The sequence below is a fragment of the Ursus arctos genome, unplaced genomic scaffold, assembly GCF_023065955.2.
Source record: "Ursus arctos isolate Adak ecotype North America unplaced genomic scaffold, UrsArc2.0 scaffold_5, whole genome shotgun sequence".
Lineage (NCBI taxonomy): Eukaryota > Metazoa > Chordata > Mammalia > Carnivora > Ursidae > Ursus > Ursus arctos.
Window position 1 is genome coordinate 90,082,594 of NW_026623067.1, and position 26,452 is coordinate 90,109,045.

The window sequence follows — 26,452 nt, forward strand, 5'->3', positions numbered from 1 at the left end:
TTTGGTCCTGGACTTTTGTTTGCTGGGAGATTTTTGATTATTGATTCAATTTCATTGCTGGCAATGGATCTGTTCAAGTTTTCTATTTCTTTCCGATTCAGTTTTGGAAGGTTGTATGTTTCAAGGAGTGAACTCTCACCACTTCTATTCAACATAGTACTGGAAGTCCTAGCAACAGCAATCAGGCAACAACAACAACAAAAATAAAAGACATCCACACTGGTAGGGAAGAAGTAAAACTTTCACTACATGCAGATGACATAATACTACATACAGAAAACCCTGAAGACTCCACCAAAAAAACTACTAGAATTGATGAATGAATTCAGTAAAGTCACAGGATACAACATTAATATACAGAAATCTGTTGCATTTCTATACACTAATAATGAAGTAGCAGGTAGAGAAATTAAAAAAAACACTTTACAATTGTACCAAAAATAATAAAATACCTGGGAATAAACTTATCAAAGAGGTGAAAGACCTGTACTCCAAAAACAATAAGACACTGATGAAAGAAACTGAAGGTGACAAAAACATACGGAAATACATCCCATGCTCATTAACTGGAAGAACCAGTATTGTTAAAATGTCCATACTACCCAGAGCAATCTACAAATTTAATGCAATCTTTATCAAAATACCAGCATTTTTCACAGAACTAGAGCATGCAATACTGAAATATGTATGGAACCACAAAAGACCCTGTATACCCAGAGCAATTTTTGAGAGAGAACCTCAAACTGGAGGGATCACAATTCCAGATTTCAAGTTATACTACAAAGCTGTAGTAATCAAAACAGTATGGTACGGGCACAAAAACAGACACATAAATCAATGGTACAGAAGAGAGAGCTCCGAAATAAACCCATATATGGTCAGTTAATCTACAACAAAGGAGGCAAGAATATACAATGGGGAAAAAAGGCAGTCTCTTCAACAAATGGTGCTGGGAAAACTGGACAGCTACATGCAAAAGAATAAAACCATACACAAAAGTAAACTCAAAATGGATTGAAGACTTAAATGTGAGACCTAAAACCATAAAAATCCTAGAAGGAAACATAGGCAGTGATTTTTTTAACATCAGCTATAAAGACATTTTTTTAGATATGTCTCCTCAGGCAAGGGAAACAAAAAGTTAAACTATTGGGACTACACCAAAATAAAAGGCTTTTTACAGTGAAGGAAACCATCAACAAAATGAGAATGCAACCTACTGAATGACAGAAGATATTTGCAAATGATATATCCCTAAGGGGCTAATATCCAAAATATATAAAGAACTTATACACTTCAAAAGCAAAAAACCACAAATAATCCAATTTAAAAATGGGCAGAGGACCTGAATAGACATTTTTTCCAAAGTAAACATACAGATGCCCAACAGATACATGAAAAGATGCTCAACATCACTAATCAACAGGGAAATGCAAATCAAAACCACAATGATAAAACACTTCACACCTGTCAGAAGGGCTAAAATCAAAAGGACAAGAGATAACAAGTGTTGGTGAGGATGTGGAGATTTAAGAACCCTCCTGCACAGTTGGTGGGAATGCCAACTGGCAGCCACTGTGAAAACAGTATGAAGGTTCCTCAAAAAATTAAAAATAGAATTACCACCATGTGACTCAGTAATTCCACTACTGGGTATTTACCTCAAGAAAGCAAAAACACTATTTTGAAAAAATATGTGCACCCCTGTGTTTATTGCAGCATTATTTACAATAGCCAAGAAATGGAAGCCACCCAAATGTTCATCCATAGATGAATGGATAAAGATGTCTGATATATATAAAATGGAATATTACTCAGCTATTAAAAAAGAATGAGATCTTGCCATTTGCAACAACATGGATGGACACAGAGGGTATAATACTAAGTGAGGAAGTCAGAGACAAATACCGCATGATTTCACTTATGTAGAATTTAAGAAACAAAACAATTTAACAAAAGAGCCAAAAAAACAGATTTTTTTTCTTTGAGAGAGAGAGAGAGAGCATGCGCATGAGTAGAGAGGGAGAAGAAGCGAGATAACCTTAAGCAGCCTCCACGCTGAGTACAGAGCATGTTGTGGGGCTCAATTGGGGCTTGATCCCACCACCCTGAGGTCATGACCTGAGCCAAAATCAAGAGTTGGATGCTTAACCAAAGGAGCCACCCAGGCGCCTCCAAAAAACAGATTCTTAAATACGGAGAACAAACTAGGTTGCCAGAGAGGTGGGTGGGGGGATGGGTGAAATAGAAAAAGAAACATGTTGGGACGCCTGGGTGGCTCAGTCGTTAAGCATCTGCCTTCGGCTCAGGTCATGAGGGATCGAGCCTGGCATCGGGCTCCCTGCTCCAGGGGAAGCCTGCTTCTCCTCTCCCACTCCCCCTGCTGGTGTTCCCGCTCTTGCTGTGTCTCTCTCTGTCCAATAAATAAATAAAATCTTTAAAAAAAAAGAAAAACAAAAATGTTGAATGCCATGGAAGAAATTATCAGGTGCAATATTGGAAACTAACTGGAGAGCAGGAGGGAGACCTAGCTTAGGAAGGATGGCCTTTCTGAGGTGACAATTAATGCTGAAACCTGAAAGATGACAAGCTGGGCATGTGAAGAACAATAGTAAGGATCTTCAAGACTGTGGGATCAGCAGGTGCAAAGCATAGACAGTCAGGAAGTATTCGTGTTTGAAAAGCAGTTGGGACAGTGTCAACAAGGTAGACAGGACCCTTGTAGTAAAATCCAACTCTTATCATGGCCTCAATCCCCTACCTAACTGCCTCTCCCTGACCTCATCTCCTCCCACTGTCCATGCCACCTATTCTCCTTGTCCCTCTTACCTGCTGGTCTCATTCCCACCTCAGGCCCCTGCTTTTGTTGTTCTCTCTGCCTGGAAGGCTCTGACCCAGTTCTTCTCTTGGCTCCTGGCCCCTACGGTCAACCAGACCTCAGATCAGATGTCATCTCCGGAGAGAGACTGCTAATTGCCGCCCTTCAGTCTCCTTCATCTTTTGGTGGTTCGCTCTCTTCCCATCCCTTATCACTATGAAACATTAATTCTGTGATTTGTCTTTTATTGTCCATTCTTTCCTCCTAGAATGTAAGTTCCATGAGTATATATTTCTACTTCTGGAGCCTAGGACATTATCAAGTATATAATAGAAACTCAAGTATTATTTGTTGATTTAATGTTGAATGAAATTAAGCTAGAGAGGTCATTAAAGGTAAAGAACAGGTAAAACTGAGACAAACGAGGACTTTCCAGAATAGGTATGCTTTGAATTAAAATGGGGGTGGGGGGAGTTCGAGGGAGAGCAGGTGGTGCGCAGCTACAAAACAAGAATTTGGGGAATTACTCGTTTATCTGCGTCTTTTTCACTGGGTTATGAGTTCCTTAAGGGCTGGAGCCAGGTTTTATCAATCTATCATCAGCACCCAGCCAAGGACGCTTCATATTGTAGGCGCTGGACAGGTGTTTGCTGAATAACTGACTATGGGTATGCAGAAGGGTTTTATTAATTCGGCCGCTACCCAAAGAAAAGAGAGTAGATCTGGCGACCGAGACTCGGCTTCCCAAGTAGCAAGCGCGCAAGACACCGGACCGCGAGGAACCCACGGTCCGCGCGCTGCGGCAGAGCGACTGCGCATTCCAGCCCCTCCCGGCGAGGCTGGAGGACGCCGGCGATTCCCGCGCACGCATGCGCGCCGCATTCTTCCCGCCTCCAACAAGATGGCGGAGGCCAAGTAGCAAGGGGGCGGAGTGTGGCCGCCGGAAACCCGGCCGCTGCTGGGGGGAGCTGCGGGCGAAGGCCCGGGAGCAGCGGGCGGAGGCTGGCACGATGCTGTTCCCGGGAAGCGTTGTTAGTTACTGCTGAGGGAGGTGACCCACAGAGTTGCCTTCCCCGACCCCCGGTGCCCCCTATGTACGGCTCTCTGGGCTCGGGTCCGGTCGCCGCTTTGCCTGCTTCTGCACCCCCCTCTACTGTCGGGTCCTGGAGCTCCGGCGGCGGCGGCGGCTGTGTCCCGAAGGAGAGGAAGCGCCCAGGCGGCGTCCGTACTTCTGGCCGCGGGGCGAGCGTCTGGCAGGTGAGTGAGGCGCAAGCACTGGCGGTTTTGTCCCGCTGCTCTAGACCCTAATGGTGCTCGGCCGGACTCTGCCGCTCTCTTGTCTCCACGTCCCACCCCCTCCCCGCCCTGCGCCCCCTTTCAGGCCTCCAGCTGGACCCTGGCTTTGCAAGCCCTCCATTCTCACACGGTGGGTGGGGGTCGCGACGCCTGCTGCCTTCCGCACCTTTCCCGGCTCCTGGTGAAGCTTTACACGTCCAAGCGGTCTCTCCTTTGCGTTAGGTGGGTGGGTCGTTGCCCCTCCTATTTTAGTCGCCTCCCCATCTTCCTGGTTTCGACCCTCTTGCTTCCTTTAAAAGTTCTGGGAAGAATACCCGGTAGCCTCGTATCTAGAGTTACAAAGAAAAAGCTTCACCTTAATGAGGGAATCAAGTCCCCAGGAGACGGGTCGTTTGAAGAGTTGGACTTGGCTCATTGAACTCCTGCAAAGTAGGGAATGGTGCCTGTGATGCAGATGATCGTTCATGGAAATTAACCTGTGACTATAGTAAACCTTTGGTCTCCGAACTTTTAAGGCGGGGGCTTACGTTTTCTAGATCTAGTGGAAGAATTGGGAAGTGTTCGTTTTTAAAAAAGAAGGCTTTGTGAATGTAAGATACGTAATAGCACAAGGAAGGTTAAGTGATATATTCTTTTATTTAGTGTGGCGGAGTATCTTTTATTTAGATGTTTATTTTATTTAGCTTAAATTGCCCAGGGAAGCTTTAGAATCCCGTATTGTACAAGCTCTTTGTTTTATTTAGAAAGGACTAAAATGGAGAAAAGCTTTTTAAACTCAGAACTCCTCAAATTTCTTGGATTCTCGATTGTTGCTGCTGCTACTTAACAGTCGCTGTAGGACTTGATATTTTCTGCAAAATTTAGGCTGTGCCAGTCTCAGTTCTTCTTTCATTACTAGGGCAAGGGTACTCAGAACTAATGGTGTAAGAAACTGTCCTAAATAACCTGGTGTCTTGCCAGAGTTGATAAATGCAAGCTGCAGGATTGAAGTGGTAGTGGAGGAAGTTGCCATGTCTGTTTCTCCCATATTTTCTGTTTTTCTGCAGTTATCTCAACTCTGTCCTCCTGTTTGGGCTTCGTGCTCAGACTGGCTTCCCTCCTAGTAAAAAGATGGCTATCAGCAACGTTCATGTGATAGTCTTTGTCATTTACTTCCAAAGGGAGAGAGAAGTAGTTGGATAATTTCTCAAAAGCCCCAAAACTGTAAAACTGAGATTATAGATATAAATGATAGCTTCTCCTTTGAGATTGCAAGTGGGTGGACTATTTTATTAACATTAAATTGAGTAATATTTTGTTGAAGCTATGCTAGGTGCTGTCCCAAGTTATTAAAGGACAAACTATCCTTGCCCTTTTGGAATTCTGTACTAACATTCTTTAGTATGTGGGCTGTATAATTGGCCTGACAGATTTGTTTACTTTTCATTTTGCCTCATGACACATAATCTGTCTTTCCCTTTGTTGTAGACTTTGATCTCTTAATGAATTTCCTTTTTTAAAGATTTTTTTAATTTCTTAAATTTAGAGATAGAATTGTTTAGTTCAAAAAAAGGGGAGATATTTTTATGTTTGATTCCTGTATGGGCTAGTTTGTCCATTTGTTTGTTTTCAGCCTTCATTTTTCTACAGTCAAGGGCTGTACATTTTTAGAGGGGGTTATCTCTCAATTCTGTGCTTTTGACTGAAGGGATAGTAGTACTGCTGAGCTCCAGTCAATGGCTCTCTGCCTCTGGCAAAATAATTTGAAGGGTTGTGTCAAAACACATCTCTGATTACAAACTTATTAAAATCCCTTACTCTTCCGCTTTTAGGGAACCTGTTTTCTCTCTCACACACACTGTCTTTATGAACCCCTCTTTGTCTCTCTATTTATCCAACCCATTAGCCTGCTGCTGATTTCATTTGCCTCTCTAAACCAGGATCCCACTGTCATCGGTTTTTACTAAGCTCTCATTAATGCCCTAGAATGCTTTATTTTCTGTAGATTTACCTTTCTAGTCCCCAGTCCAGAATAAGCCTCATCACTAGCTCTTTCAGTTTGACCCCTGAGCTCCTGAAGGATACAAGAGACAGTTACGTGCAGGTATTGGTTAGTTTTCATACCAGTTGGTGCTCTGCTGTCTGCTGGGTCTTTAATGCTGACTGTCTTTCTGTATCATTTCCTGAAGGTTTTTATAGCAAATAATAATCTCTTCCTTTCCTGAGAAAAATCTCAACTGTCTGAGGTATATTCTTTTTATCCTCAGTATCATTTCCTTATCTACTCCTATCTCAGGGGAAGAATGTCCTTCCCCTTTTTCAAGAGTAGTCCCCTCCAGATGTGTCCACAATCATTCCTGCCTGTCTTTCTGTCAAACTGTCCTTTATCATTCCTTCTTCAGTCTCTTCCTCTTTAGCCTATGTATATGCTTCTATGTCAAGGCTGCCAAATACAGTGCTGTGTGCTGTGCAACTCAGGTAGGCGAGTCTGAATTTTGAGCCTGCTGTGTCATTGTATTTTTATTCTTTGATTCCAGGAGCCTGGTGTAGTAGGAAGAACATGGACTTTTGAGCCCGATAAATCTGGGTTTGAAGTCTTTTAAAACCACTTAGTGGCTGTGTGGCTGTGGGCAAGTTACTACTCACTGTATTCTTTATCTGTAAAATAGAACGTTAAACTTGCTTACAGAGTCATAATTGAAGGAGTTTAACACATGTTAAATGTTCACCCAAGTGTTTGGTACATTATGGAGTTCTTAATTAATATAAATTATTGTTTCCTTTGCACTCTGACTTACTTTACCATTTCAGCACTGAAATTGCTACTTTAAAAGTCACCTATGATCTCCTAGTCACCAAATCTAATGGTCTTTCCTCGGTTATCTTTGGTTTCCTAGGATCACTGGTGAAATATACTCTGTGGGAATAAGATTATCTGATTTCTTGGTTCTTCTGCATTGTATGCCCTGTTTCTCTTATGTCTCTGAAAGTTTTTTCACATTTCCTGCACTTCTTCCCCCAAAACATAGTGGTTCCCACATTAGTTAGGATGCAAACTTGTTTTAAAAGCAAAAAGAATGTATTGGCTTATATAATTGGCAAGTGCATAGAGAGAATTGGCTTCAAAAACAGGCTTATGTCATCAGGGCTGAAGCTCCATTTTCTGCTATTATCTCAACTTTGTCCTCCAGTTTGGGCTTTATGCTTTGACTGGCTTCCCTCCTAGTAAAAAACAAAACAAAACAAAACAAAAAAAACAACTATCAGCAATGTTCATGTGATAGCCTCCTTTATTTCCAAAGGGAGAGAGAATTCTCTTCTAGGCTTTTCCCAGAAGTCCTAACCTCCATTCTGATAGAACAAATGGAGAAGGTCATGCTGCCAAGTCTGTCACAATATCTTTGTCAAGAGGGGTGGGATTCTAATTGGCCTCACGGGTGGATGAACCTCAACTAGAATGACAAGTGGTAACCAGTGTACTCAAGGATCTCTGCACTTTTCACTGTGTTCTCTTAGCGGTTGTACCCTATTTTTAATGGCATAAATCATCACTTTTGTGTGGATGTTTCCCGTTCTGTAACTTGACTTCCCACCGGCATTGCTTGCTGTGTATCTTAGATGTACTATCATAAGCTTGCCTCCTACCAAACAGAATCAGGTGGAATTTGATTTTAATCCACCTGCCCTCACCTAGTGTGTTTACATGTGCATGTGTGTATATGTTTCTCTTGCTTCTGATTTGTCTTTTGTACACAGCTTTCTCCCAGCCACCCACTCTAACCCTGCAGTCATGTTGGTTCTCCCACTTCCAGCGGCTTTCAGATCTTGAGTATATCTTGTATTAGTTTGGCCTTGGGTTACATAATACCGACCAGCAGTAAACTGTATTTCACATAAAAAGAAGTCCAGAGTTGGAGGATTGCTGGTCAGTCAGTGTAGCTGTACAGTGACGCTGTATCAAGGATCTAGGTGCTTTTCTTCTTTATCCTCAGTGTGCTGATCTTTTTGCTCAGGCTCATCCTCTTACTGTTGCACATTACTCTTTCTGCTCCGGAAATCACCTTCTCACGCGGCCACCAAAGATAGGAGGAAGTTTGCCCTCCAGTCTCTTGATTAGGCAAGTAAACCTTTCACAGAAGCCGTATGTCAGATGTCATCCTGGCATGTTCATGTCCTACTTGCGAGGGGGCTGGAAAAACCATTATCTGACATTTCAGTCTAGGAGGAAGTTAGGTGAATGGCTGAGGGGAAGGTGACCAACAATATCAGTGACATGTCTCTCTAGTATTTTATAGAGAAGTAAGTTTAAATAAATAAAAATTTTCCAATAGTAGGAGCAGACTTACAGCACTGCTTACCCCAAGAGTTGATGTAAGCTATACATGGGATTTTGGGTAACATTGAGATAGTCGTAAATGACTGATTAAACTTGGATTTTGTAAAATTAAGACATTTGAGTGATGTGTAACTGTTCTTCTAAGGTTGATATTTTTCTTTTTTTAAATTAAAATTTAATTAATTAACGTACAGTGTATTACTAGTTTCAGAGGTAGAGTTCATTGATTCATTGGTCTTATATAACACCCAGCGCTCATTACATCACGTGCCCTCCTTAATGTCCATCACCCAGTTACCCCTAAAGTTGATGTTAAGTACATTTATGTGTACCTGGTGGAACCACTGAGAGAAATGGGTACATATAAAACTATTAGAAAATAGATTTGTTTTTCCCTTGGGGGTGGGAGGCATTTGGAAAATATATAGGGACATTTTTGGTTGTCACAGTGGTTGTGAGGACCTACTGACAATTGGTGGGTAGAAGTCACATATACTGAAAGTCCTGTGATGTCTCCCACAAAACAAAGATTCATCCCTTCAGAAATGCCAGTAGTGGCCCTACACCCTGAAATAAGCAAATGCTTTGCTTTTTGAAAGAATTCGTAGAAGTTCATTTGTATTCTTATATTGCAAGTGACAGAAAACCAAATTCACACTGCTTAAACAATAAAGGGAATGATTAGATCTTGTAGCTAAACTTTACCTAAGGCTTCATCCAGCCTGAAATCATCAAGGACTTGGCTCAGTTTCTCTGTGATCCGTTCAGCTCTGTCACTCCCCTTGTTCTGGTTTCATTCTAAGCCTAGCTTATCTCATAGTAGCAAATTACAGCAGCACTTTTTAAGACTTAAAACCCTCATTTCACATGTAAAGTAAACTGAAGAATACCTTCTGTTGTTTCATTTTATGAGTGTTTGTTGAGTATCATCACTACTAAAACTTGCCCTAACCACCTAAACACTTACCCCTAAAATGTCGATTACTTCCCGTTGTGCCACAGTTTTATGATCTATATTTGTATCCCTAGTGTATGTCATAGTCTATAAGTATTATTTTTATATGTCTCAATGCATTACCTTGTCTTAGTTATTTTTGTATTAATGTCTAGAATACTGTGGCTTAAAGGTACACAGTAACCATTTATGGAAAAAATTAATGATGGGGTGCCTGGGTGGCTCAGTTGATTAAGCGTCTGCCTTCTGCTCGGGTCATGATCTCAAGATCCTGGGATTGAGCCCCACATCGGGCTCCCTGCTCAGTGGGGAGTCTGCTTCTCCCTCTTCCTCTGCCTGCTGCTCTGCCTGCTTGTGCTCTCTCTCTGTCTCTCTGCCAAGTAAGTAAATAAAATCTTTAAAAAAGAATTAATGAATGACATAGGAAGGATGTGGGAAGGGATAGAGAATTATAAGAAGGCCCTATTCCTTCGTTGTTATTGAACCCTGAATCATGTACATTGTATTCCTACCACCAAAGCATGTATATAATGCTTTTATGATTATTAATAGAGTATAAATTCATTTGAAAGCCTTCCTGAATTCTAGTAGTGTATTTTTCATTATTTTCTCAACAAAACCAAAAGCAATAATCATCATTCATCCAATAAATATTCTTGAGGGTCTGCTGTGTGCACATAATGTGGCAACAGTCGTGAACAAAACCAAGGCTCTGCTCTCTCTGAGTGTAAATGTTGGTTAGGGATGCCGTCAATAAACATTATCCATGTGAACACACACACAGACACACACGATAGTTAATAGGCTTTGATATAAATAAAAGTTTCAGTGTATAAGAGAGTAACAGGATGCTACTTTAGATAGGTTGGTGACGGAAGGACTTTTTGAGAAGCCCTTTGAGCTGAGAGACCTGAAGGAAGTGGTGGGAGTAAGCCCTGGAGCTATCTGAGGGAAAGTGTTCAGGTCAAGGGAGCGGCACCTTCTGAGATGGAAGTGTGTTTGACATGTGGGAAGAACAACAGGGATAATGAATCATTGAGCCTTACATCAGAAACCGGGGATGTACTGTATGGTGACTAACATAATATAATAAAAAAATCATTAAAAAAAAAAAGAAAAGAAAAGAAAAAAAATAAATAAAAAAGAACAACAGGGAGGCCAGTGTGGCTGAAGTAGAGTGAGTGAAGGGGAGAGTGGTAGGACAGTTGGTAGGACCAGCAGAGGCTAGATCAAGTAGGCATTGAAGGTCATTTAAAGACTCGATTTTACTCTGAGTGAAATGGAAATCATTAAAGTGTTTTAAGCATGGGAATATCCAGATTTGACATGTTTTTGGGGGTTTTTTTTGAAGGATTACTCCAACTGTATGTTGAAAATTGAAGGCAAGAATGAAGCAGGAAAACCAGTTAGGAAAATCTTACAGTAATCTAGGTTGGAAATGTGCTGCTTAGAGAAGATAGTAGTGATGGAGGAGCAAAGAAGTGGTCAAATTTGTAATATACTTAGAAAGTAGAGAGGCACCAGAGTGGCTCAGTTGGTTGTGTCCAATTCTTGACTTTGGCTCAGGTCATGATCTCAAGTTCATGAGATCAAGCTCCGTGTCAGGCTCCACACTCAACCTGGAGTCTGCTTGAGATTCTCTCCCTCTGCCCCTCCCTCACTTGCACTCTCTCTCTCCTTAAATAAGGAGAGAATAAACAAACAAAATCTTTAAAGAAGAAGAGGTAGAATAACTTGGATCTATTGGTAGATTAATAATAAAAAATAAAAAATAAATCTTTAAATAAATAAAATCTTTAAAGAAGAAAAAGGAGAATAACTAGGATTTACTGATGGATTAGACGTGGAGTGTGAGGGAAAGGGAAGTAAAGGATGACTCCTAGGTTTTTCAACACGAGCAACTGGGTGAAAGGTGGCACCTTTTACTAAGATGGGGCTGTGGGGTAGGGGGTAGGTGGAACACAGGTTTGGAGATGTAAATCAGGAGTTTTGTTTTGGATGCAGCTATGTTTGAGATACCTATCAGATATTCAAGTGGAGACGTTGAATAGGCATATCTATTAGGAGTTCAAGGAGCTGGATGTACATGTTTGGAAGTTATCAGTGTATGGATGGTATTTGGGGCCATGGGACCAGATGCTATCACCTGAGGAGTGAGAATAAGATTCATGAAACATTTTGATATTAAAAATGGTTTCTTAAATTAGAGATTGGGAGCCACTGTGTTGGATAGTAACAGTTACAACATTCGGAGTATGGAGAGGATAATGAGTAATTCTGTGACAAAGAAGTGGGACTCAACCCAGGCTTCAAAGATTAGAAAAGATAGAAAAGGCTTTTTCCTTCTGTCATTCCAAGCACAGTGCCTAGCCATGGTGAGCATTCTACAGGTGCTTGTAAATGAACAAAAAGCGCTTAGGCTGGGGAGCAGCTCAAGCAGAGGTTTGGCAGCAGGGAAGGCTAGAATGTTCTAGAAGAAAATCAGAACTAGAGGAACAAAGTTTATGCTGGCAAGTAGTGAAAAGTAGGATTGGGTTAGTCTACTAAAAGCTTTAAATTGTAAAATGACAGTTACGTTTAACCCTATGACCTAATAGTTTTCAGTTCTGTTTCTATTGTTTGCAAGGTGCCTTTACTTCCTGGCCTCTAATAGATGCTCAGTAAGTATTGAATAAGTGAATGTGGAATTCCCAAAATGTAGGATTTATCTCTACTGTGTTCGTTCCCTCTCATTAAAGTATACTGGAATGCAAACTATGTTAAGTCGTATAGGGCTGATCTTACGCTCGCTTCAGTTTATTATTATTTCTAATGATAAGCATTAAACACATTTATACTTTATGATTGATAACAGATTACTTGAGACATATCTCGCAGCTGGTCAGAAAATACCAGGATGTTGGCAAAGCTGAGGTTGAAAATGGTTGCTCAAGAAAGTGAGGAGCCAGAATAATCTTTTATTCAGAGACTAATCATCATTTTTCTTTTACAGAATTGACTGCTTGTAGCCTGTTTATAGATCATTTTCTCTTTTAGCTGTTAGGAGCAAACTGGTTTAGAATTATGGCCAGGATCTTTGGAGATCTAATTATTATTATTTTTAAGGTTATATGATTTAAAACACTACATATAATTAGAAATTATTTTTAAATAATTGGCAAATTATAGACTTACACAGTTTAACTGTTAGAAAATAGTTTACCTGAATAAAATCAGACTGAGATAAAAATTGAAATTTTAGTTACATTTTGAAGTAATTAAAATAAGATACATTAGGTTTGTGATTATTTTCTTCAGTTCTTACATACCCATTATTAAAGCTTTATATAGTCATTACAGGAAATTCAGGAATAAAATAAAAAGTACAGATAATATCCATAAGCTCATCATATAAAGAAAAATAATATAACTTTTGTCTCCCCAACCCCTCTCTCCCTCCTTCTTATTTTGTCTTTTTTCTGTGCGTAAGATATATCCCCCTTAGTCACAGTACACATAATGTTTGTGTGTATATATTTCCAATTAAAAAAAATAAGGTTATATACATTTCTTAGACTCTTTTGTAAATCTTATTCTTATTGACTGTATAATAATCCCACTGTAAGAATTATTTTTAACTATTCCCTGTAGTTGGTTATTTAGTTGTTTTTCCATTTTATTTTCATGTGTGCAATGAACATCTTAGCACATTATGGATTTCTTTTTATCTTGGCCTTTTTCCTTAAGATGGGTTCATAGATAATGGAGTTACTAGATGATAGGCTGCAAACATCTTTAAGGTTAATAATTCATGTTGCCAGATTGGACAATGTCTTATAAGCCCAATAAATGTTAATTGGTTTGAAATTAATCATAATAGGGGAAAATTAGGACCTACAGAGTTGCTGAGCTTTGATGATAGTCTTAATCAGCCTTTTGTTCATCTCCAAATATTTCTTCCCTTTTTTCCGTAACACATATCCTAGATTGTACATAAAAGGTTAAATGAAGACCTTAATATGTTATTGTAAACACACATGGATTTATTACCCAGGTCAAGAAATAGAACACTGCATCATCACAGGGCTGCTCTCCCTGTCTTGTTCCTGATCTCAAAGAGAAAGCTTTTAACATTTCACTCCTAAGTACATTTGCTGAAGGTTTTCTTTTTGTTTTGCTTTTGTTAAGTTCTCTGCTCAAAATCAGTCTACAGAAATCTGTTGCATTTCTGTACACCAATAATGAAGCAGCAGAAAGAGAAATTACGAAAACCATTCCATTTACAGTTGCACCAAAATAAGATATCTAGGAATAAACCTAACCAAAGAGGTGAAAGACCTGTACTCTGAAAACTATGAAACACCAATGAAAGAAATGGAAGACAACACAAAGAAATGGAAAGACATTCCACGCTCATGGATTGGAAGAACAAATATTGTTAAAATGTCTCTACTACCCAAAGCAATCTACACATTTAATGCAATCTCTATTCAAATACCAACAGCATTTTTCACAGAACTAGAACAAAAAATCCTAAAATTTGTGTGGAACCACAAAAAGACTTGAATAGCCAAAGCCATCTTGAAAAATAAAAGCAATACTGGAGGCATCACAATTCCAGACATCAAGTTATATTACAAAGCTATAGTAATCAAAATAGTATGATATTGGCACAAAAATAGACATACAGATTTATGGAACAGAGTAGAAAATTCAGAAATAAACTCACAATTATGTGGTCAATTAATATTCGACAAAGCAGGAAAGACTATGCAATGGGAAAAAGACAGTCTCTACAACAAATGGTGTTGGGCAAACTGGACAGCAACATGTAAAAGAATGAAACTGGACAACTGTCTTAAACCATACACAAAGCTAAATTCAAAATGGACCAAAGACGTAAGTATGAGACCTGAAACCATAAAAGTCCTGGAAGAGAGCACAGGCAGTAATTTCTCTGACATTGGCTGCAGCAACATTTTTTTCTAGATAGGTCCCCTGAGGCAAGGGAAACAAAAGCAAAAATAAGCTATTGGGACTACATCAAAATAAAAAGCTTCTGCGCAGAGAAGGAAACAGTCAACTAAACTAAAAGCAGCCTACCGAATGGGAGAATATATTTGCAAATGACATGTCCGATAGAGGGTTAGTATCTGAAATATATAAAGAACTTGCACAACTCAACACCCAAAAACCAAATAAGACCATGGAAAAAATGGGCAAAAGACATGAACAGACATTTCTCCAAAGAAGACATACAAATAAGCAACAGACACTTGAAAAGATGCTCATCATCACTTAGCGTCAGGTAAATGCAAATCAAAACCACAGTGAGGTATCACTTCACACCTGTCAGAATGGCTAAACTCAAGAACACAAGAAACGACAGGTGTTGGTGAGGATGTGGAGCAAAAGGAACCCTTGTGCACTGTTGGTGGGAATGCAGACTCGTGCAGTCACTGGAAAACAGTATGGAGTTTCCTCAAAAAGTTAAAAATAGAACTACCCTACAATCCAGCAGTCACACTACTGGGTATTTACCCAAAGAATATAAAAAACACCAATTCAGAGGGATGCATGCACCCCTGTGTTTATTGCAGCATTATTTACAATAGCCAAGACATGGAAGCAGCCCGAGTATCCATCTATTGATGAATGAATGGTTAAAGTAGTGGTGTATATATACAATGAAATATTATTCAGCCATCAAAAAGAGTGAAATCCTGCCATCTGCAGTGACATGGATGGAGCTAGAGAGTATAATGCTAAGCAAAATAAGTCTGAGAAAGACATGTACTATATTATTTCACTCGTGTGGAATTTAAGAAACAAAACAAATGACCAAAGGGAAAAAAAAAAGACAAACCAAGAAACAGACTCTTAATCATAGAGAACAAACTGATGGTTACCGGGGGTGGGGGTGGGGGTGGGGGTGGGAAATGGGTGAAATAAATGATGGGGATTAAGGAATGCACTTGTCATAATGAGCACCAGGTGATTAAAATAAAAACTTAAAAAAAAAGCTCCCTGCTGTATCTCATTTACTAACAATTTTGTGTTTTATTCTGTTTGAATTTAATGCTGCCTGCCTGCCTTCCTTCCTTTTCAACTTTTCATTGCCATAAGAATTTTCTCTTAGTGCGTTAATATATTGAATTTTATTTACCTGTTAAGCCTAATCTGATTCCTGGGATACACCTAATTTGGTTTTACTGTATTATCTTTTTAAATTATACCTGGGTTCAATTTATTAATATTTTGCCTGAGAGTTTGTTTTACGTCAGTGTTCATAAATGAGATGGTCTATATTGTTCTTGTCAAGATTTGAAATCAGTGTTATGCTAGCCTCATAAGGTGAACTGACCCTTATTTTCTGTTTTGGGAAAGTTTGTATGATTCGAATTTTTATTCCTCAGATTTTTGCTACAGTCTGTCAGAGAAACTGTCCTGAGAATTTTCTTTTTGGAAAGGTTTTTAGTTAATGGGATTTCTCCTTTCTAAGCCTATTCAGGTTTTCTGTTTGTTAAGTATTTTGGTAATTTTTCCCCTAAGAGGTTGTCTTTTTCATCCACACTTTTTAATTTACCTTCACAAAATTATATATTATTGGCTTTAGGAAAGAATTCCCTTCTTATGTCTGATATTTCCCTTTTTCTTATTTCCCTTTCTCCTTTATCAGTCTCACCAGAGATTTAGTAGTCTTTCAAAAAAACTAAGTTTTAAATCTTACTGATCCTTTTTATTACATGTTTGTGTTCTAGTGCACCGATTTCTGCTTTCTTTCCTTCCTTCTATTTTTTGAAGGTAAATTTTTTGTAGTTCTTTTGTTAATTTCTTGTAGTTCACTACTTTTCAGCGTTTCTTCCTTTTAATTACATGTATTTAAGGCTAAGCATTTCCTTCTAAGCACTATTTTAGCTAGCTGTATTACTCAAATTATGATATATGTAGTATTTTTATAATTCATTTAAAATGTTTTCTAATTTTTATTGATAGAAGACTTCGGCTTTTGGATTAGTTGGAAGTATTATATTAATTTCTAAATACATGGAGATATTCTAGTTATTTTTTAATTTGTTTTGATTTCTAACAACTGTACAAGATAATTAGAGAATACACTCTGATTCAATGGTCTGTGATTTCACACCTTTAAAACTTGAGATCTGCATTGTGGCCCAGTATATTGTCTTTTTTTTCCTCTGCAGTTGAGTGCAGTGTTCCAAATGTTTTCATTAGGTCATGTTTGTTGTATTTCATATCTTTAGCATCATTAGTGATCTTTTTTTTTTTTTTTGCTTGTATCAATTATAAAGAAGGGTATATTAAAATATCCCATTATGATTGTGGATTTGATTATATCCTCTTGTAGCTCTCTCAGTTTTTGTTTTATGTATTTGAGGCTGTGCTAGTAGATGCATGGAAATGCATAGTAGTTACATCTTCTTAGTGACTTACTATTATGAAGTTTTCCTCTTTTTTTTGGATAGCATTTTTTTTTTTTTTGCATTAAAGTTTAGTTTGTCCAAGATTGCTGTAATACCAGCACTTTTCATTGTTTGTGTGGTATATCTTTTTCTGTTCTTTTACCTCCAACCTTTTCGCATTGTTTTTGGTGTGTCCCTTGTGTGATATGGTTGGATTTAACTCTCTCATCTTACTGTGTACTTTACATTTGCCCTGTTTGTTAGTTCTCTTTTCTCCACTTTCTTGCCATTTAGACAAATTGACTATTTTTTCATTTCAGATTTTTTTTCTCTTACTATGTGGAAGTTACAACCGTTTCCCCCCCCTCTTTTACTAGTTACTAGAATTTTTATTTGGTTCTTTTTCATACCTACCATGTCCCTTTGTATAGTTTTCAGTTCCATGCAAAAATAGTTAAGCTTGATTTTTATCCCCTTAAATGTAGATTTTTCAGTCTGTGTCTTGTAATCCAACATGTCAGCTCTCTGTGGGTCTTATTCTGTTGTCTGTTGCAGAAATAATTTGATGTATAAGATGAAGTTAATTTTTCTCTAGAGAAGATTTTCATTTGCTATTACCAACTGCCTTGGAGTGTGAGACCATCTTAATTCAGTTTCAAATCTTTTAAGTTTTCTGGCCCACCTTCTGGTTCCTTCTTACTTGTCTTAGGATGAATCCCTGTGGAGTCCAAGCCCAAAGCCAATGGTGTTTTTATCACAGTCTCTACCATTGGTGGGTCCCAGATTCTGACCTTTGTTCCCCAGTCCTGAAAGTCAGGCAACAAATCAGAGTTCAGACTCTTAAATACGTCTTTGTTGACAAACCCATGGAAGACAAAAGCTGATCTCACCTTTCTGGGTTTCATCTTGTACATTTGAGCTGGTTATTCATTCCTCACTATGTTGGATATTTTAATATTTTGTCTAGTTTTTAAATTGACTTCAAAGGACAGCTGTTTGAATTGCATAGTCTGCTATTTCTACAATCAGAAGTCCAAATATTTCTTTGACTAACTTGTTCAAGGAGGACTTGACATTTCTACAGTAGTCATTTTTTTGTGTTCAGGCCCCCTTTATGTTACAAATGAGATATCTGGGAAAGGTAAACATTAAAGTATGGTTGCCTTTTAATACTTTAGCATTGTTTATCACATTATTCTATTACTTTGCAAAGCCCCCAAGGGAAGGAGGCAGGGATATTTTCTTTGACTGGAGAAGTCAGAAATACGTGTAACAAGGATAGTACATTGGGATAGGAATGTCCTTTCTGTGAGCAAAGAGATAAAATGTGAACATTTTTTGAAGTGAAATATGTGAAGAGGGAAGGAGAATGCACTGAGCTGAGGAAGGACTGCAAACATTTGTCCTTTAGTATTTTTGTTGGAGGTGGGGTTCATTTCCAGTAATTGTGACAGCTTTCTTTATGCCATTTGGATGTTGTGATTTCTATTTTTATTTTCCTAAATATTTTTTGGTATATCTCAGGGACCAAATGTGATTTTTGAACCTTTGAACCCACATCTTTTTAAAGTATTGTATGTATAATTTGCGTTTGATATCAGAAATTGAATCAATTAAATAGATTAAACACAGGTTAGAAATCTTACTAGGCAAACTAAACTGTAGTCATAAATTGACATTCTGTGGTTAGAGAATGTGTTTCTGTGTTGAAAATTTTGTATAACATAGCAATACATTTTTATTTTAAAGACGTTTAACCTGATATTAATCACAGGTCTTCCCGTGAAATGCCGTGTGTCACTTTGTGATTACATTGATGCATCAACAAAATACAAAAGCAGTTCTCTTTTAAGGAGACCTAGAATTCTCATATTTGTTACTTGATTCTTTTTTCCTCTCTGCCAAAAGAAAATACCAAGTTTCTTGTTACTTAGAGTTCCCTTCATTTCCCAACTATGTCAGATTTAAACAGCTTCCTTGTTTTCGATTTGCTTAGTTACTTCAGTGAACCGAAGAATGAAGTGACAGAGAATTTTAGAACTGGAAGAGACTCTAGGCCGCGAGTCTTTCATGTGCCCTCTGTTCCTGCCCTAGAGTTGGATTTTAATACCTCTATTTAGTTAGGCCTGTGACATTCTACTCTTCTTATTCTGGTCTTTCATTTCTTTCTTTCTTTCTTTTTTTTTTTTTAAGATTTTATTTATTTATTTGACAGAGAGAAAGAGACAGCCAGCAAGAGAGGGAACACAGACAGGGGGAGTGGGAGAGGAAGAGCAGGCTCCCAGCAGAGCACGGAGCCTGATGTGGGGCTCCATCCCAGGAGCCTCAGATCATGCCCTGAGCCGAAGGCAGACGCTTAATGACTGAGCCAGCCAGGCGCCCCTAGTCTTTCATTTCCTGTCTTTTTCTTTGTTACAGTTTCATTTCAGAGACTGATATCTTTTCTAATATTTCAATAGCATTTCTTTTATAACTTCTTAATTCTAACACAAGAGTTCTTCCTCTGTTTTCTCCAACATCAGTTTACACATTAACATCACTGAAAGATGATACTAGCTATCAGTTAAGAACATAAACTTGGGAGGCGCCTGGGTGGCACAGCGGTTAAGCGTCTGCCTTCGGCTCAGGGCGTGATCCCAGCGTTATGGGATCGAGCCCCACATCAGGCTCCTCCGCTATGAGCCTGCTTCTTCCTCTCCCACTCCCCCTGCCTGTGTTCCCTCTCTCACTGGCTGTCTCTATCTCTGTCAAATAAATAAATAAAATCTTAAAAAAAAAAAAAAAAGAACATGGAAAAAAATGTCACACCAGACAAAACCTACAAATCTTTTTTAATTGTGCTCATTTGGTTGAACATTCACTCATATCACATATATTCTAATGAATTACAGAGTGGCCTAAGTTGAAACAAGTTACGAATTTTTGCAGAAAGTTAATGCTTACTCAGAAAAAATTGAGAAAAATCAGTTCTGTTATACCAATATAATGTATTATGCCAGCTTTAAAATCCAGTTATTGCTTCACTTTCGTAGAGAATTTATGTGCTGTCTTTTGGAAGTACATATTGGTAGGATTTCTCCCCCACAACTTAATGATATTTTATGATGAGTTACCACTGCTATAATTTTATATTAGTTTATATTGTACTAATGAGATTTTTGATTTAGTGTAGAATTAGGTCTTTGACAAAAGTTTTGTATCTCAATTCAGATAACCGCCTGCTAATTAAATATTATTATTAGAACCGTGAAGACCAGATTTAAACCATGACCATTTTCTTGCCAAAATATTAAATGTAAGGAACCGAAAAGAGTAATTGAATGGGGAGAAAAAAAGGAGTTCTCAGTTTCTGTGACCAGTGTTTGGTATACTGCTTTTTATGTCCCCAAAAAAGCAGATTATTGTATGGGGAGGGGGTAATTCTGTTCCTAATGTATCTCACTGTTACTGAGCTGCAAATTAAAATCTTTCATTTGTCTTTTATTGCTTGTTAATGAAGTTGCTGAAGGCCCTCTGTAAACCTAGTAGTGGAGGCTTCTGGTTTTATTACTTGTGTTACCTGTGTTCATCATTTAATTTAATTAGGGTTTTTACGTGATTTTTACTTAGTACATATATCCTCATTATATTTGTCCATTTTTTATTGAAATTAAGTACCAACCAGTGGTGTAGAAGACTTTTCTCTGTTAAAGACAGCCAGCAAGAGAGGGAACACAAGCAGGGGGAGTGGGAGAGGAAGAAGCAGGCTCCCAGCGGAGGAGCCTGATGTGGGGCTCAGTGCCAGGACTCTGGGATCACGCCCCAAGCCAAAGGCAGACGCTCAACGACTGAGCCACCCAGGCGCCCCCAAAGTCAACTAAGGACCAACTAGTGGTATAGAAGACTTTTCTCTGTTAAAGATAAATATATTTAGATTTCTAAATCAGAAATAATTGACTTTGGGGGCGCCTGGGTGGCTCAGTCATTGAGCGTCTGCCTTTGGCTTGGGGTGTGATCCCGGGGTCCTGGCATTGAGCCCCACATCAGGCTCCTCCGCTGGGAGCCTGCTTCTTCCTCTCCCACTCCCCCTGCTTGTGTTCCCTCTTGCTGGCTGTTTCTCTCTCTGTCAAATAAATAAATAAAATCTTTAAAAAAAAAAAAAAAGAAATAATTGACTTTGGTTCAGTGGAGAATGAAACCTGGAGTCAAATATTTGGCATTGTCTTTAGCTAGATCAGGACAAATCACTTAACCTTCTTGTGATTTAACTTACATGTCTACAAAATGAGGGCATGCTATGTTTTAACTATGTTTTTATTCCAAATATTTTTCTGAAGTGGTAGAAGGAGCAGCCGTCTCAGGTAACTTTTCTAAAGCTGTTCTACATGTGAAATTTAAAAAAAATCATACTCTGTTTTTATGTTGTCAAAGCCAGATTGTTTCTTGTCATATCATTTTGGTTGTTTCCAGAGTTGTAAAAACGTAACTTGCTTCTTGGCCTCAAACTTAAATGTAGGCACTATTAAGATACCAAGATAATGACTTACTTAGCAGACTTAAAAAAAAGTAATGAGCATGGTTTTGAATGAGCACTAAAGTTGTTTCGGGTGTCTCTCATTTTAAACAAAAAATATAGCTTCGTCAGGAAAAGAGACTTTATTATCTTTGAGCAGTATTATCTTTGAGCAGATTTTACATGCATGTAGCACACATATCAAAAAGTACAAGAAAGTATGTATGAAATGCAAATAAATCTAGCCCTGTCCTTCAGCCACCTGCATCCTCTCTGCAGAGGCAAACACCATTACCATTTTTTGTTTAGTCTTTCAAACTAGTCCATAGAAACCCAAAATTTCACAAACACTATCTGTGGGTATTCTTTAAGAAGGCAAATATATATGCTAATATGGTAGAGTGATTTGTGTTTTCATCAAAAATTAGCATTCTGGAACATAATACACTTAAGAATTTTAAATCATAATGATAACTTGTTTGAGCTTCAGAAGAGTTTTTTACTTTAAAAGGTATAAAGCAGATACTGCAAGAGGATAAACAACTTTCTATTTAAATCTGATTATCTAATACTTCAGTGTGAAAATCCTGCTGGTTTGGAGTTTAAGAAAAGTGGTCCCATGATTAAAAGTTAATTTGGGAAAATCTGACTAGAGTAGTTCATTCGCTAACCACACAAAAAGGTTGTTGTTAGGAATTTCCCTTGTGGATTACAGTAAGGTGAGAGAATCTGTATATTCTGGTTATTCCCTGTCTACAAGAGCAACATTTGTTGACTTTACTGGGGCTAGAGGATCTGCTTCCAAGGTCACTCGCTCATTTGGCTGGCAAGTTGGTGCTGCTTTGGGCCCCAGATTGGCCTTCGCATAGGGTTACCTGAGTACCCTCATAACATGGTGGCTGGCTTCAGAGTGAGCAGTCCAGGAGATCAAGGTGGAAGCTACAGTGTCTTTTGTGACCTAGCCTCAGAAGTCTCTTCTACAGTATCTTATTGATCTACAGGTCGAATATAGTAAGCATGGGACAGTGAAGGCTTGAAGACCAGCATTTTAAAGATTACTGGGAATAATTTTGGAATGTGATGGAAGTACCTCCCAACCATAGCACCTCACCCCCATTTAAATGAGGATTGGATCAGCACTCTTACATTTGATGTTTGTGATAATCTCAAGGTGAATTTATGCAAAAGAGCCTAAGGCTTTCAGGATGCCGTACCCCTTTCTATTATTTATGTGCTGCTCAGGAAAATGCGTGTTTGATTGCCAAGCTTTTTGCAGTGATTTATTTTTTATTATGTTTGATGTTTGATGAGAAGAAAAATCACGTAACCTGGGACTATCTAAAGATACTAATACTAGCTTCCTCTTAGAAACTGTAGAATATATCCTTTAGCTTTAACACATGGCTGAAATTTTTGCTACATCGTCTATAAATGTTATTACTTTAATCTAGCCTTTGAATCCAGGTGTCATCCAGAAATTGGAGTGGATATAGCGTATCTTTCACGCACAAAATAATAAATTCTGACTATAATCTGCAGAAATTTAAGGTGTTGGGTTATTTATACCACTGGGATGGTATGAAAGAGTAAGGCTGCTGCTGTAAGATAAAAAAGAAAAAAAATTGCCCATGTGTAATGTTAGAGGAGTGAGAATTTGAAGATTTAAGTGTGGCATGGTGGCCAGGGGTGGGGGCGGCGGGGATCAGGGAGATTTGTGGATCAAGTGTCTGTTTCGTCTAAATGTCTTAGATGGGCACCTGGGTGGCTCAGTTGGTTAAGCATCTGCCTTCAGCTCAGGTCCTGATCCCAGGGTCCTGGGATCAAGCCCGTGCTCCCTGCTCAGTGGAAAATCTGCTTCTCCCTCTGCTCTGTCCCTCCCCGTTGCTTGTGAGCACACGCACATGCTCTTTCATAAATAAATAAATTCTTTTAAAAAATAAAAAATAAATGTCTCAGACATCCAAATGATATATGGGATGGTTGGATATTCCGAGGAGAGGGTTAGGGTGGGGATATAAATTTGAGGGTTAGCTTCATGTGGATGTCGGTTAAAACCTTGGGGTTAGGTGAGAAAGCAGCAAAGAGGGAAAGTAGTTCTAAAATATTTGCTGAGGCACTCCATCTTGTAGAGACTAGTGAAAAGCAGAACCATTAAAGGAAATTAGAGGTAGAGGAAAAACAGGAGAATGTCATACAGGCCCAGAGGAAACATTATTTCAGGTAGAAAAGAGAGATCAAGTTTGTGTCATGTTACTAAGAGATTGTTGTACTAACAGTGGAATTTGGCTACATGGTGGTCATTGGTGACCTTCGCAATTGAGCAGGAAATTGTTTAAGATTAGGGAGGGTTAAAAAGTGATTAGAGGTGAAAAAATAGAGACAGGAAATGAAGGTCACTAGATCAAGAAGTTTTGCTCTGAGTAGAACAGAGTAGGGGTCATATCTAGTATATGTGTGGTGGGCTAAGGTCAAGAGATCAGTTTGTAAAGATGAGTGATATTAGAGCATGTTTGTGTGTTCATGAGAATGATCAAGTAGAAGAGGAGAAATTGGTTATGTAGGAGAGAGGGTGACTACTCAAAGGCGACTTCTTGGAAACACAAGATGCTTATTGATTAATGCTGGTGTCTTCTGAGAAAGGTAGTGGAATGTGAAATGAAATTTGGTCCAATTCTTAAGAAATCTTACTTTTTGCGTCCATAAAAGGTATGTGACGCTTTAAGTAATTCTACCCAATCTTGGAGGACTTGGCAAAGAAAGTTTAAAAAGACTTACAATGTAAATGTGAAGTCCTAATTTTAAAAGCATTATATTGAAGGAGGGAATTACATTTATTCATTTGCCTTGGTTTTCCTTTCTCTCTTCCCTCTTAAAACATAACATTAAGTATTTATTGTGAGTTCACTTTTATTAGGTGATTCATTATCCTAAATCTTAAAATGAATCTGTATGTTAGGTACTGTTGGGGATAGTTCAGGTGACCAGAGGCTTCTGACTTGACTGACACAGTCCAGTAGTTCTTGGTAGACTTTTTTTTCATTTTACTTATAATAATATGTTTGGATTATTTATACTATAATAGCAAATATTTATCAGGTATGCAGAAGTGAAATGATTTTATAGTCTGTACTTTGGCTTACATGTTTAAAATTTAGCGTAAAGCAAGAGGAAGGGAATATTTTCAAAAAGGAAGCAAATGGTTTAGAACTAGGCAATACCAAATGCAATTGGTAAGGATTTGGAGATACTGCTATAAGAATAAAAATCTTGACTCAAGGATTTGGTTTAAGGTTGTAATAAATAAAGTAAGTGCCATTATTAGACTGTAATTTATGCTTCTATGTACACCAAATTTTGTTTTTAACATCAGTAAAAATTGGGTTTTTCCTTATTGATTCTGAGGTATTTCAGGGGCCAATGTGTATGTTACAAATTGATAAATGATCCATTAAGTAATCTAGGTATTTTATGATTTAAATATTAAAGTGATATTAATTTTAATTGTGTTTTACTTGGAGAAAGTCTGTTTTATTTATTTTAAAGATTTTATTTTTTTAAAGATTTTTATTCATTTGAAAGCAAGAGATTACAGGAGAGGGAGAGAGAGAATCAGACTCACCACTGAGCAGAGAGCTGGATGCAGCACTTTATCCCAGGACCCTGGGATCATGACCTGAGCCAAAGGCAGACGCTTAACTGACTGAGCCACCCAGGTGCCCCAAGATTGGAGCAGGGAGAGAATCTCAAGCAGACTCCCCGCTGAGCACAAAGCCTGCTGCAGGGCTAAGTCTCACAGCCTTGAGATCATGAGAGTCTGATGCTTACCAATTGAACCATTCAGGTGCCCCTGAAGATTTTATTTTTAAGTAATCTCTGCATCCAATGGGGGGAGGAGGGGCTTGAATTCATGACACAGAGATCAAGAGTTGCATGCTTTCACTGAGTGAGCCTGCAAGGCACCCCATGAGAAACACTATTTTAAAAAACTCATTCTGTGTGCTGCTTTTTCTTGAATTCACAGGGATAGCCATAAACATTTGGTGCTGTTTTGGTAACTGAAGTCCCTGAGCTCTTAGTGTAAAAATGTTACTTTTATGAATAGGGTTTATAAGTTTGTATTGTAAGTTGTATTTTGGGGAGCAATCTTACAGTTGTTTTTGGTTTTTGGTAAAGATCCAAGTTAACAACATTAAACAAGACATCTTTTTTTTTTTTTTTTTTTTAAAGGGAAACCATAAAGTCCTGTTTTAAACAATTAGTTTTAAAAAAATTGATCAGAATTTTTTTCCTGGACAGATAGTTTAAAACACTGGATGCCCTAAACCTGGAACTTTACCTGATTAGGTCATGTTAAGATTTTAGAAAACAGGGAGGGGCGCCTGTGTGGCTCGGTCATTAAGCGTCTGCCTTCGGCTCAGGGCATGATCCCAGGGTCCTGGGATCGAGCCCTGCATCGGGCTCCCTGCTTTGCTGGGAGCCTGCTTCTTCCTCTCCCACTCCCCTTGCTTGTGTTTCCTCTCTCGCTGGCTTGCTCTTTCTCTCTGTCAAATAAATAAATAAAATCTTTTTTAAAAAAAAGAATTTAGAAAACAGGGAGCACCTGGGTATCTCTGTCGGTTGAGCATCCGACTCTTGGTTTCAGCTCAGGTCATGATCTCGGGGTTGTGGGATTGAGCCGCATGTTGGGCTGTACATTGGGTGAGGAGTCTGCTTGGGATTCTCTCTCCTTCTGTCCTTCCCCTCCCCCCAGCCCCACACATGCTGTCTCTATCTAAAATAATAGATAAATCTTAAAAAAAAAAAAATTTAGGAAACAAAATATCCCCCTCTTACATGCAAATATTTGAATATGAGTTGGATAAAATGGTTGCCAAAGATGATGTTGCGGGGTTTTGTTGTTGTTTTGTTAAAAACATAAAATTAATAAATAACAGTGTTATCAAAATTGCTAAAATAACACCAGAAATAAGCAAAATTAAATTTCTTGTAGAGTATAAAATTTAGTGTTTTTCCCCGCCATTATATTTTCCAATTGAAAAAGTCTTTGGTCATTAAATTTAACTGTAAATTGGTAGTAATACACATAAAATTTCTGATTATCCTCGAGTAAGAACTAGAAAGTAGTCTTCTTAATTTTTGTGGCTTTTGCCTCTAATCATATGTCCTAATTTAT

The 26,452-nt window shown here is 38.4% G+C and overlaps 1 protein-coding gene across 9 annotated transcripts in view; it reads left to right on the plus strand.

Moving 5' to 3' along the window:
- Window positions 1-26,452, plus strand: part of APC (APC regulator of WNT signaling pathway) — a 301,009-nt gene that overhangs the window by 172,605 nt on the left and 101,952 nt on the right. For 8 of the 9 annotated variants that reach the window (XM_048221202.2, XM_057307348.1, XM_048221203.2 and 5 more), the window contains exon 1: window positions 3,699-4,075. The exons of the other annotated variant lie outside the window; for it this stretch is intronic. In XM_048221202.2, the coding sequence (XP_048077159.2) occupies window positions 3,911-4,075 (165 nt within the window). In that variant the 5' untranslated portion in view covers window positions 3,699-3,910. Of the gene's footprint in view, window positions 1-3,698; window positions 4,076-26,452 lie in introns of those variants that run through there. 9 annotated transcript variants of the gene reach the window in all.